Here is a 13,620-nt window from a genome sequence, read left to right as displayed (position 1 = left end):
TTGGCTCGTGTGGCCTTAAGCCCCGTTTCCACAGTGCCCCTTGGTACCGGTGCCGGTCAGGTGGGGGTTGATTATCCGTAACCAGACCCATATCAGTGCCGCGTTTCCATTACACGGGGAACGGTTTGAAATGTAGGCGGGGTTATGAACGGTTGCGTAATCACGCAGGATGTGACGCCATAACGGGAGGACATTTTCAAAAAAGTGACCTGATTGCTGCAGAAGAACTGATTGGAAATGGCTGCTTGCTGGGAGGACAGCGGTCGTCACGGACCAATGAGCAGACGGCAGTGTTGAAGCTCCTCCCCCTCATTTCCGGCACATTGTGCCTGGGACCCCAAGTGGAGCGGTAGCGAGAAATGGTTCCCAATGGTACCGGTTGGTAACGGTTCTGAGTCAGTGGAAACGCACAACAACCGGTTCCGACCTGACCCGTACCGGCACCAAGGGGCACTGTGGAAACGGGGCTTTAGACTCCAGCGGTGTCACCTGTGTGTGTGTGTGTGTTTGTGTTTGAGTCACGCCACTTAAATGTCATGTCATGGACCGTTTATCTGGTATCGAGTGTGTCAACAAAGGTGTGTCCGCCTGGACAAAAGCCAAACCGCCACTTCCTCATCTTACCTTCGTGCGCACACGCCCCAGGAACACTTCTAACCCTCCCTGGGGACACGGCAGTAACGCCCCCCCCCCCCCCCCATTACTTATTCTTCACTTCACCTTTTAGATTAATCCTTTACAGTCCTTTCCTGTTGCAGCTGACTCGGATAACAGAAATAAACAAGCCGAGAATGAATTGTTCCAGACACATGTCGTGTTATTTCAGGGTGTGACGGCACGCCGAGTTCTTGAAGCCTCTCGTTACCTGCTCCAGGAAGTCACACATGCGTCGTACGCGCTGACGAATCGTCTCACCTCAGTGACTCAGTGTGAAGCGCACACTCATGAGAGGAGGGAGGAAAGTTCAGGGACTCTCGGGGGGGGGGGGGGGGGGGGGTTGAGAAACGCTGCATTCACTCCGCGTGCGAGTGTTCATGTGGTTGGACATTCCTCGGTAGGGGAAACGTCTCTCCTGTTGCGGCTTGTTTGTTTTTTTTACGACGTGCATTCCTGATTATCCCTCACTGCTTATTCAGTCGCTAATCATATTTACCGTCGGGCTGAGTCAGGCCTCCGAGTGGAATGCGAAACTGCGTCGACGCGCCAAATAGTTTTTTGAAAATGATGAAACTAATAAAAGCATGTCGGAGGCACATGATATTGCAGCGTGTAAAGTATGCGTCAGGATCGGTCTATTTCCCAGTTCCCATTCATTGTCTATGAGAGTCTTATCAGCTGATACCGATGTACCGATATCAAGTTTTTCCTGTTGTGACGCATACGTTCAAAGTTGCTTTATTTTCAAATCCCGCGACGCATTTTCACATATATAGAGAACCGAAATAGCATTTCCCTCTCACACGTTTAAAAAAAAAAAAAATAGAGAGAAATTCTGTACGCTAAAATATACAAGCTAGAATAGAATTTACAAAACAATTACTGCCGATAAATCTCAACAAAAAGCCAATTTTAGTGAAACGTTTTGCTGCAAAATACAGTGAAATGTCCCCAAACGCTGTTGCATTGTGGGTGTTTTTACACCCCGGACAGAACGGTATTTGGTTTTTCTTTTGTCCTCTACTCTTAAGAAATTTCTTATAAAAATGAACAATTTGTGTAAAATTCGCACCATTTTCCCGGTTCTGGCCCACGGGCCTCATGTTGGCCACCCTCTGATCTAGATCTGATATATCAGAATCATCCGCTTGATTCAAAGACGAATTACGGAGCTCATATCTTGTGCTCGCTGCCTCTTCTTTCTTTTTTTTACTCTCTCTCTCTCTCTCTTTTGACCCCGTGTTGTTTTTGCTTTGCTGATCTCAGCGTGCTGCTGCATGCGCGCTCGCAGCATTCATTACCGCTGGAATGACTGGCATGTTATTCAGACGGCGCACGCGCGCTCGCAGTCGGTAGATGACATCACCATTCGAGATTTTTTTTTTTGTTTGTTTGTTTTGACATTGTTTTGAAGGCCACAGAAAGTGTGATGGATATTCCTGTGAAATGTATTTTCGCTCCGGCTCCGGCCCTCCTGGGAATTTAACTTTGTTCCTCTCTCGTGCACAAACGCTCTGCTTTTAGCCTCTCGAGGAGGAATCGGCCGTTTGCCAGGTTGCGGAGTGTCTCGCTCTCTCTCTCCAGGATGTTGTCTTTGGGGGGGGGGGGGGGGAGTGTTGACACGATGTCGAAAACGTGAGATTTGGGGACATATACCACAAACAAGCATTCGCATGTTTGGAGGCTTGTTTATGTGACTTTCCAGGAAAGAGGGCGTGAATATTTCTGTTTCTACGGGGTCACCACTCCCAGCCTTTAAACAAGCGGCGTGGAAGTCGTCCAGCCATAGATTGAATTCTTTTTTTCTTAAATACCCAGCCGATTAACGGCCGTACATCCAGATCTTTTGACTCGTCATCTTTGCCTTAAACGGAGGCTTCGTTTTCCGCCGGCCCCGTCTCTCTCTCTGTCTCTCCTCCCTTCCTCGCCACTCGCACCAAATAACCCAGCTGTCTTCGCGGGGCCCGACAGGCAGCCGTTAATTAGCCAATCTCACGCTCCGTTAGCCGGCCGGGGAGACAGAACGAGGCAGGGGGAAGAATAGACGAGAAGAGTGGAGGAGACGGTGGCGCTGAATGAGGAGAAGCTAAACGGATTGTTGAGTGGGGAAAGAGGCTGAATAAGCGGAGGGGAGAGTGGCTGGAGGAGCACCAGGAAAAGTTCCTCCTCCTCGACGAGGAGAAAAGAGAGGAAGGTGGAGGAGAGGGAGGGATGGCAGAAAGGCTAAATGATTCTCACACCATTAACCGTTTGTGGCGAAGCGAAAACAACAACAACAACAAAAACAAGCGGGGTTTATTATAGACCCCGTCGGTTCGGGTCGGCAGCGAGTGAATGAGGTCGTCATGTCGCATTGTTTTGTCTCAGAAAGTGCAAAAAGTTTCCCCCGAGACTAACGAATCTGCACAAGTAACTGAATAGCTGGCGTCATCTCGTCGCGGTTTAATAGTACTGCATTTTTTTGTACCACTCCGCCCGGAAACGTGTGACAGTTCGAGCGTTTATAGTTTTCTACAGGTGAGACTCGATCCCAGCACGAGAATAAATGTCATTAAAACTGGAACGGGAATCACTTCTTCGAGACGTCTCAAGAATATGTGGCACAAACTGCTTCTGTTGTCTATAGCAGTCGTTCTCAAAGTGTGGTACGCGTACCACTAGTGGTACTCGGGGCTCCCTCTAGTGGTACGCCAAAGGATCACTGTGATAAATATAAATTTCCAGCGGAAAGAACCAGGTGCTAGTTCTGGTCCAGGGCCAGACTTGGCACCAGTTCTTTGTCTTTCCACTGCCAAAGCCGCGGCCAAACAGGGGCTAAACTGGTGCTACGCTGGCGCCACCTCGTTACTGGACCAGAGCGGAGCCAGACTGGGACCCGACGCGTCATCAGCTGTGGGCGGAGTTATCTCTGGAGGTATCGCTACCTAAAAGGCGGAAGCGAGGCTGTGCCGGCTTTCTGAAAACTACAGCGAACACGGGGCCCCAGCGTGGTTATAGAGGGGGAAAAAAATCTACGCGTGGGAACGATATAAAAAAGTCGCTCCCTGAAGTTAATAATACGAGGAAACGGGATTTATTTAATTCGCGGAGCCGCGGCTCTCGAGATGCTGGCGCGCTCCTCCGCTGTCAGTCCGCTATAATTTAGAAGCAGGTGTCCATTGTCGTTTATTTTTCACACTTTTGATTGTAACATTATTATAACTAACGTCACGTCCAGGCTGAGGCGCTGCAGCCGCTGAGCAATCCAATCTATAGACTCTATAGACTACGAGTTTGTCAAATACAAGGCCCGTGTAGTAGTAGTAGTAGTAGTAAATGTAGGTCTGGGTGATTTATCCTTAAATTGTTCTTTAAAAAAAGCAGAAATTTTTGGAGTTTTGATTCCATTTTTCTCAATGCGCTTGAAATGACTGCAGCATTCAGATGGATTGTCAAAATCGCGTCTTTATAGCCGCGATCGTCTTCAGAGTTAAGAATGCATAGAAACAATCCCCAAATCAAAAGTTAGTCGATAGATTTAAGCTTTAACCCGGGCTGAAGCCAAAGTGCGACAGCAACTACGGAAATGGCGGAACGGATCGCGAAAAATGTGGGGAAGAAACTTGCAAATTAAAAATATATATGTATATATTTTTTTTTTTCTCCCCGCAACAAAGACGCAACAAAACTGAACCAAGAACTGAGATTTCAGTGACGCGGCCATGAAGGCACGCTATAACTCGCACCAGCCTCAAAGCCATGCTGCCGGGGTGTAAAAACACCCAGAATGCAACGGTGCTTTTTGGACATTCCACTATATTTTGCACCAGATGTTTTCAGTGAAATTGGCTTTACGTTGAGATTGTTGCCATTTTAAGTAGCGATTGTTTGTTTTTGCCCCCCAAAAAATGTACGTTTTCATCATATTAATATATTTAAAGGTTAATTTTGGCGCTATATGACACTCTTAAACTAAGATGTGTTTGACACATTCCGTGCGTCTGAAGTCGCTTTGTCTTTTTCTTGTCAAAAAAAAAAAAAAAAAAAAAAGAAATGATCGCTAATATCCAGTGGCCTCCAGATGACTGCGAGAACATCAAAAGTGCCTCTTTTCAGGTGTTCAGCAGGAGCGAAAAAGACGAGTCTTGACTAAAAAAAAAAAAACATCAAACACTGTCTTGCTCTGGATATTTTATTTATTTATTTATTTTTTTTACTGGAGGGGAAAAAAGTAGAGCAAATGGTTGCCAAGTAAAAGAGGAGCTTAAAAGAAGGGTATAAAAGGAGGGAAAGCGGGCTTAAGAAGAGAGGAACGGACGAGTGGGGGGGGGGGGTACAACAGGAATTGAAGACGTCGAACAAACACTCGCATGCAGCAGAGCAGTTGCCACCGTTCTCACTCCATTAGGTTAAACAGGAGTGGGAACCGTGATGGCGGCCTTGAAGAAATCCTTGGAATTGTTTTTTTGTTGTTTTTTTTTCCAGGGTTGCCAGACAGCTTCTGTTATGACTCGCGTTTGGGAAAACGGTGAGGAAAATTCCCACCAACTCCACAAACCGAATTCGCCGCCAACGTTCCGATTAAATATGCACTTTGTGTGTTGGCGGGAGAAGACGGGTTTCTCGCTGGGAAGGACGCCGCGGGGTGGTCTCCGGAGAATGCCCCCCCCCCCCCCCCCCCCCCGTTCATAAAAAAATTATACATTCGCCGTAACACATGGTGACGCTTTAGCACCCCCGGGTGAGACGAGAGAGAGTGTTGATCGCGATCGTTTATCCCTCCCATTTATCAAACTGCAGCAGCGGGTTGAAGAAAGTACGACAAATTAAAAAAGAAAAAGAAAAAGAAAATCTACGTACATTTTGAAAAACATCTGGTTCGAACTTCATATCTGTTTAAAACCAAATCCCAGGCGGCGCAGCTTTATATATATCATTTCACCAATCCGTTTTAATTCACTTTTGTCCCACTGAAAATGAAGAAATACAATTTTACATAATTTTTTTTAAATGTATACAATTAATTACACGTCCCGTCCTTGTCGTTCAGCCCAATCGATCCGATATAGAATGTGATTTTGTTCACTCGGAGCGCTTATTAAAAACACGCGGCGAGTAACGAGGGGAACTTTGTTTTCTGTGAGGCTTAAGTGGTGTTTTTATAGTGTTTAGTATTCCACTCTACTAGTGCTGTCCTGCTTTATGGAGCAGAGAGCACACACACTCGGATTCATTAGCAGCGCTGGTGGTAATTGTCAGTCTTGTGTGTGTGTTGTGTGTGTGTGTGTGTGTGTGTGTGTGTGTGTGTGTTCGAGGTGGTTTTTACGCCTTGGACGCTCCTCCAGGGATTAATCCGGAGAAATCCAATCAGACCGTCTTCATTTCCACCGACAGCCATTTTAGTTTTATTAGCCCAGACAGGAAGCAGATATTCTATTAGCGATGCGCCGTAGTTTCTCCTCTTGCCGTCCAATCAGCAGAGCCGATGCTCCTCGCTGCTTAATGGAGCCACGGCAAACGCCAGCGTTTGGGGGGGGGGGGGGGGGGGGTCCGGTGGCGTCTTTGACCCCGTTTACACGGCGAAGTTTCGAATGAAAAGCCGAGAACGGTGTCGTGATCGTTTTTTGCGATGAAACCAACACGATGTCGTGTAAACATTAAACAGTTATTGTCCCTCCACTGAGCGTGTGCAGAGCAACTGTTTACCGCGAACGTTGTGTGCATGCCCAGTGGCAGTGTGTCCGTCGTCTACATGGAGACCGAGGCCGAGCATTTTCAAAAAGTTCCACCCTGGGAGCCATTTTCATAAACTACCATTTTCAGGGGCTCAGAGTTTTGTGTTTTCAATTGAAAACATTGTCGTGTAAAAGTGTCCTGATTGGTGTGTGCAGGTGGTGTTATGGGCGTGGTCCGCATGCGCAGTTGTGGTGGTTCAGAAGCATTGCCCCCCCCCCACCCCGTTTCCACGGAGATGGAGTCTTGGCACATTCAGAAAGTTGTTTCCCCCTCGTTTCCATAAAGATGGCGTCTTGGCACATTCAAAAAGTTGTTTCCCCCTCGTTCCCATAAAGATGGCGTCTTGGCGTTTTCAAAAAGTTGCGTTAATCCCTTTTTCCACAAAGACAGTAGTCGCCTTTTTCAAAAATTTGTGTTTTCCCCCGTTTCTACAGAGACAGAGTCGGAGCCTTTTCAAAAGGCTGCGTTTTCCCCCCGATTTCCATAGTTTCAGAAAGTTGCGTTTTCACAATGACAGTTTCTTGACGTTTTCAAAAAGTTGCGGTTTAAATGGAGACGGTGTTAGCCTTTTCAAAAAGTTGTTTTCTCCTGTTCCCACAGAGACAAAATTTTGGTGTTTTCAAAAAGGTTTGTTACCCCCGTTTACACGGAGACGGCATCTTAGCGTTTTCAAAAAGTTGTGTTTTCTGTCATTTCCAAGGAGACAGAGTCTTGGCATTTTCAGAAAGATGCATTTTGGCGTGGTGACGAGGTGGGGGCGAGACGGTGGGGCGTGGTGGCGTCCAGGGATACTACGCTCTCTCAGGAGGTTTTCACGGAGCCTCTCCCCCCTCCGATTTAACGCCGTGTAATAAACAAAATAATCTCCTCGCTACGTATTTCAAACCCCCCACACCCCCTCCCATGCCGTGCGCCCGCTCCGCCGTCGAGAACAAAGAAAGTGGAAGGATGGAGGGCTAGCTGCGAGAACGGCAGACGCTTTCTAATTTTAGCTCCGGTCCTCGAACGCTGGTGTTGAAACAAGCGAACCGAGTTCACGCGTCAGTCCTGTGGAATTATGCAAAACGCGCCTTTGATCAGCGGCGGCGGCGGCGGTGTCAGGCACTAACCTGGTGTCGGCGGTACGTCGCGCGGAGCGACGGCTCGCTTGACTGTCAGCTGGCGCGTCTCTAAACGACGGGATTGCGTCAGCGTAGTCGTTGCGTAACGTTTAAATTGGACCTGAGACGATGTGAAAGTAAGAGTCAGTAAATGTGTTAAGCAGGTCTTGCCTCCTCTTCTCTGCCGATGCCAAGGAACCGCTGCTGAAAGTGAGGAGTGTTTGTCATTGTTTTCTCATTTTACGGAGCCAAACAACTTATTTCTCAAGAGGCCCGTCATCGATTTCACCTCAACTGGGGCCTTTTATTTTGGCGGGAATATGAGACGTTACAGAAGCTGTGAAGAGAGAGGTTTTCAAGCGAAAAGCTGCTGTTGCGTTTTGACACAACGGGGCTCGGGCCGCCGCTGGAAACCAAGTTGGAGCTTTTCGAAAACTCTCCGTCTCCATGGAAACGGGCTAAAAGGGGAACTTTCCGAAACGCAAAAAAACAACAAAATCATGTGTCCACCGTTCTCCCATTGTTAATGTTTATAGCAGATATAACAGATTTCTGCGCGTGTGTGTGTGTGCGCTTTTGGAATGAGACCACACACACACACACACACAAACGGCTCCCACTAGTGGCTGTACAGGAAAACTACACCATTTCTGCGCAAGCGCCCAATTCTCCTGGTGTCCGCTCTCCCAGGAAGTGGCGGCTTCAGAGGGACGGGCTGAGGGACGGCGACCTGAGCGAGGACAGCGGGTTCCCTACCGGATCCAAATATGTCATTTAAGTCGATCCAATTGCTTTCCCGCGTATTTTTACATGATAATTAGTCATTTTTTGAAACATTTATACAGCTTGAAGCAAAGTTTTCCTTTCTGATCTCGCAAGAGGCTAAATGGCAAAGATTTCCAGGTGATGGATGTTGAGAAAGCGAGACATTAAACTGGAAGCGAGGCCGGTGTTATTACTGCCGCTGCTCGCACTACTACTGATTTTTAATGATGTAGCGCTTGAATATTAAAACCATTAGGGGCGAGAGAGGTAGAGGTAGAGAGAGAGAGAGAGAGAGAGAGAGAGAGGGATTGAGATGTGATTCATTACTCTGCTGGGGTGGGTTCACTCCTCTCCTCTCCTCCCGTCTTTTTCTCTTCATTATATTTGCTCCATCCATTCTCCCTCTCCTCTCTCTTCCCCCTCGTTTCTGCCTCTCTCTCTTTTTTCTCCCTCGTAATTGTTTTCCGTCGTCGTTTGTCTTTTTCTTTCCTCCGCGCTGTCGTTTTGTAAATGTTCCTTTTATTTTTCATCTGCATCCTCTATTTGTCTCCTAAATGACGTGTGTGTGTGTGTGTGTGTGTGTGTGTGTGTGTGTGTGTGTGTGTGTGTGTGTGTGTGTGTGTGTGTGTGTGTGTGTGTGTGTGTGTGTGTGTGTGTGTGTGTGTGTGTGTGTGTGTGTGTGTGTGTGTGTGTGTGTGTGTGTGTGTGTGTGTGTGTGTGTGTGTGTGTGTGTGTGTGTGTGTGTGTGTGTGTGTGTGTGTGTGTGTGTGTGTGTGTGTGTGTGTGTGTGTGTGTGTGTGTGTGTGTGTGTGTGTGTGTGTGGGAGGTACAGTGTTAATAGTCCCTTTCTCCCTGACAGACTAATGACTAGTTTGTGCTTCTGTCTGTCTCCGTCACTCTCTCTTTCTCGCTCTCTCTCTCTCCTTGGAAATAATTAGCTCACTCCCCCTCTCCTTCCCAAGATTGCATCTATTATCACAAATTCTTGTCCCTGTTTTCTTTCTTTTGTCCTCGCCGTCGTCCCCTTTCTGACGCGTGTCCGTCTCCCTTGTCCTTATCGCCGGGGAGAGGAGGAGGAGGAGAAGAACCACGGCAGCGGTTTTTAATGCGGCGATAGTGAATTTTGTTCTGGGTTTCTTCTTTTGTGCTGTTTATCGGGACGAACTAGAGGTTTTGTGCTGGACCTCCAGTAACACTCTTGTCCTCACGTTCAAGGACAAGACGTCTAATAGTATAGTTAGTGCCTTTGAGCAGCAGTTTAACAGTTTACGGTTGGCCGCCATTATCGCTTCCCCACTGAATCACCTGGAATACACTTTATTAAAACTTAAAGGAGTCATATTATCCATCTTTTTAACACTGTTCTTCATCATCATTGCCCATAATTCAGCTTTTTCCTTGATTTTCCTCCATTTTGAATATTGGATCATATGAGCTACATTCAGAATCTGCTGTGTCTTGTGTGAGCTGGACTGGCTCCGCCCACACACGCCCATCTATGGGAAGAGGAGGAAGTGCTTCCTCTCGTGGCGCCGTGTGCCAGAGCAGAGCTGCCTAATTGTGGGAGGAGTCTACCTGGGATTGGGATTGGCTAAACCCCCTGATGACACTATATAGGGTTTGATTTCTGATTGGCTGGTTGGAGCAACGCACTTTTTAAAAACTGACACAAGCCAGGGAGAGAGAGGACAGACTGTCCTCACTTCTGGGGCGTCAGTCCAGGTATGGGGACGATTATTATGGTTGGCAAACCTTTTAGAAAGTGAATTTTGCATTACGTGACCCTTTAAGAAATTCCATAGTACTCTGCTGTAGTCTCATACAAACATGCTGCACAGGTTCACAGTAACATGTAGGCTTTATGTAGGATGCATGTCAAGTATAAATTAGACTTCAGGGTCTCATATTATGCAAAAATCTACTGTGTTCTAAGAGTAACATGTGTCCGTATAGCCTGTGTTTGAGGCTCGAGGAGTGAAGGAAGTCCGTCATCTCCCTCGCTTGATCGCGCCACTTTTTAGCGAATCAGATATTTTCCCTTTGTGATGTCATGAGGGGAAATAACCACTTTGACACTTCCACATGTGGGAGAGCTCTGCCTTTTAAAATCACGAGTGGGCCACTGTTTTTTTTTACGGTACGGTATTATAAACTTTAATGGAAATGCGGTGAAACGGCGTTCGCCAGTCTGGTTTTTAACGTCTGTTGTGAAAAGAGGACGCTGGAGGAAGCCGGTCACCAGTTAACAGGGAAACCAGTTGATCCAAAACACCACAGCTCGAAGACCTCCTGTTGTTCGTTGCAGGATTGTGAGGGTTTTTGTTGCGATGGGGTTTAAACGAGACGCCCTCCTGACTCATCGGACGTCACATTTTCTACTCGCCTTAGCGCAGCTGGAACCCCGGCTGCGCAGGTACCGCCAAAGTACCTGGTGTCGGGTACTAACACGTAGTGGAAAAGCGTCGGTAGCAAGTAGAGTCTAAACGCCGGCGTCCGTCTCGTGTCGTTCTCCAGACGACCTGGCCTACGAGGTGAGCTGGTTCTTCACCCGGCTGCGCGGCGGACAGACGACCATGCAGGTGGCGAGCGTCGACCGCTTCGGCGTCACCCGGAAGTCGGAGCGCAACTCGTCCAGCGACGTCTCCATCGAGCGCGAGGACACGCACACCTACCTGCTGAACGTCTTCGGCACTCAGGACAGGTGAGCGGTGGCGGCGGCGAGTCGGGGGTTGACCCGGCAACGGCTGGAGGACTCATGTTTGTTTGTTTTTGTTTGTTTGTCAGCGACAGCGGCGAGTATCACTGCGTCGCCACCCCCCTGGTATCTCTCGGCCTCGACGGGCGCGTGGACCGAAGCCGGAGAGCTGACGTCGTCGAGAGTCTTCCTCACGGTCAAATTCGCAGGTGAGGCGGCAAAAGCAAACACATCCTTTTTATTATTTTATTTTGCAATTTCATTTGTGTAATTGTAAATTTTTGTTGTTGTCTTTGTTCTCCTTTCCTCCAGTGTGGGAGTCTCTAAAGTTACCTCTCTTATACGGCGCGTCGGCCTCACTGGGTAATGCCACCGTCTTTTATCGTTCAGCCTCTGCTTTGTGTTCTGCCGTCGGTTTTTTTGTCTGGACGCCTCTCCGCCTCTAAAAGTGTTGAGCTTTTGCACCGACGAGGAAAGTGTCCACGCAGCCGACGGCGGCAGAAATATGTCACCCGGACTGTTTCTTAAAAAAAAAAAAGTGAGAGACACTCGGCTCGCTGTCAACCACCGAAGACTACGCTCCTCTCCGCATTCCGCCCCGGCTTATTCAGGACGGGCGTCTTGGCGGCTGGCACCGCCGCCGCACAGTGGGTTTGAAGAGGACGAGAATCGGTTGATCAAAAACGACTTAATTGGCACCGATTTTACAAAAAAAAAAAAAAAAAAATGGCGAGACCTTGCTCGACGCTATTAATTATGCATGTATTTAGCATCTGTTGTGTCGGTAGCGGGGGGCAGTAGTTATAGAGGGGGCCTGTTATCGCTGCGGGGGTAGAGATAGCCTTCAAATAAACTTTGTCTTGCAGTAAATGATACTTCAAAGAGGTTGTACTAAGTAATTTGATAAAGTATAGATGGATTATTAATCCTGAGATATAACCAGGCAGGGTTAGTAGCCAGATTGACATTAACATGGTCAAGCCAGAGGTTGGGGAGTGGGCCCTTTAAGAGCCAGCGATACTACAGCAGCCCCAAAGTGGAGCCTGTGCCTTTAAGAGATCTCAGCCAATCCCAATGTTTTGAAAACGCTCCATCGCGATGGAATCCGGGTACAACGCGACTTTTTGAAAATGCCGTTTCCGTGGAAAAATTGCAGCGTTTTGAAAAACGCTCCGTATGATTGGGGAAAACGCAACTTTTTGAAACCACGCTTACTCGTCGCCGTGGAAACCAGGGAAAATGCAGCTTTTTGAAAAACGCTCGGTCTCCGTGGAAACTGGAGAAAACGCAACTTTTAGAATATGCTCAAGCCTTTCTCCCTGGCCTTTCATGCCCTTTCTCCCTGGAAAAAGGGGAAAATGCTTTTGAAAACACTCTGACGCCGTCTCCGTGGACACCGGGAAAAACATGACTTTTCGCAAAATATTCTGACTTCGGAATCTAGGGTAAATGCAACTTTTTGAAAATGCTGCAACTTGTCACCGTGGAAACTGGAGAAAATACAACTTTTAGAAAATGCTTGGGCTCCGTCTCCCTGGAAACCAGGGAAAACGCACGTTTAAAAAAAAAATAAAAAAATCTCTGTCGAAAATTCAACCTTTTGAAAACACTGGCTCCCTCTCCGTGGAAACTGGGGAGAGCGCGCTCCTGTCTCTGTGAAAATCCAGGAAAATGCAACTTTTTTCATCTCCATTGAAACTGGGGAAGATGCAACTTTTTGAAAATGCTCCATCTCCGTGGAAAATGCAACTTTTTGAAAACGCTCAGTCGCCAGTGAAAATACACTTTTTTGAAAACGCTCCACCTCGTCGCTGTGGACCCCGGGCGAAAACGCAACTTTATGAAAAATGCTCCCGTCTCCGTTGAAACCAAGGAAAATGCAACTTTTTGAAAACGCTCCGTAGCCAGTGAAAATACACTTTTTTGAAAACGCTCCACCTCGTCGCTGTGGACACCCGGGGAAAACGTAACTTTATGAAAAGCGATCCCGTCTCCTTTGAAACCAAAGAAAATGTAGCTTTTTGAAAACACCCCGACTCCGCAACCGGCGGGAAACCAAGTGGTTAGACTATAAAAACAGATGGCAGCTCAAACTAGTGGCCCAACATGAAAACGACATCGTTTCGGCCTAATCGATGTACTTTTCTTTTAAAAAGTTTTGTCGTCGAGGAGACCTTCACTCTTTGTTGTTTGTGTTTTGCAGGCGTGGGCCTCTTCTCCCTGGTCCTGGGCCTGGTCTGCGCCCACTGCTGCTGCCGCAACACCACACACACCCCGCGCTCGCGCAACAAACTGATGGACCTGGAGATGGACTGACACACACTTTCCCCGGCACCGACGCACTGCAGCGCGCACAGGAAGCACCACGCACACCACAGACACGCGTCCATGGACGATTTCTGGGACACGCAGCTGTTCCCGGGCGACGGCCACTGGGAGTAGAAAAGGAAAAAAAAAAAACTCTTAATGGAGACACTTCTGGCTTTTTTGGACGCGGTGCTTTTAAAAGGTGCTCAGGATTTTTGAGTTTCTAATTTGATTCTGCAGTGGAGGTGCAGGGGACTTTTCTCGCAACGGAGGAATCGCCTTTCAGACTTCAGTTCCTGTGAAGAAGTCTGACGCTTCTTGGAGATTTTTTAATTTTTTTAATTTTAATTTTTTTTTAAATGTAGATTTCTTGGACTGCGA

General features: G+C 47.7%; 1 protein-coding gene across 1 annotated transcript in view; it reads left to right on the top strand.

Moving 5' to 3' along the window:
• Positions 1-13,377, top strand: part of LOC308127672 (prostaglandin F2 receptor negative regulator-like) — a 45,383-nt gene extending 32,006 nt beyond the window's left edge. Inside the window, 5 exon segments of the mRNA XM_080492869.1 lie at positions 10,752-10,938; positions 11,022-11,058; positions 11,060-11,141; positions 11,245-11,295; positions 13,136-13,377. Coding sequence (XP_080348995.1) covers positions 10,752-10,938; positions 11,022-11,058; positions 11,060-11,141; positions 11,245-11,295; positions 13,136-13,248 — 470 coding nt within the window. The 3' untranslated portion in view covers positions 13,249-13,377.
• The last annotated feature ends 243 nt before the right edge of the window (positions 13,378-13,620 follow it).

Source organism: Lipophrys pholis (genome assembly GCF_963383615.2).
Source record: "Lipophrys pholis genome assembly, chromosome: 23".
Lineage (NCBI taxonomy): Eukaryota > Metazoa > Chordata > Actinopteri > Blenniiformes > Blenniidae > Lipophrys > Lipophrys pholis.
Note: the sequence above shows the minus strand (reverse complement) of the source record. Positions and strands in the feature narration are given on the sequence as shown.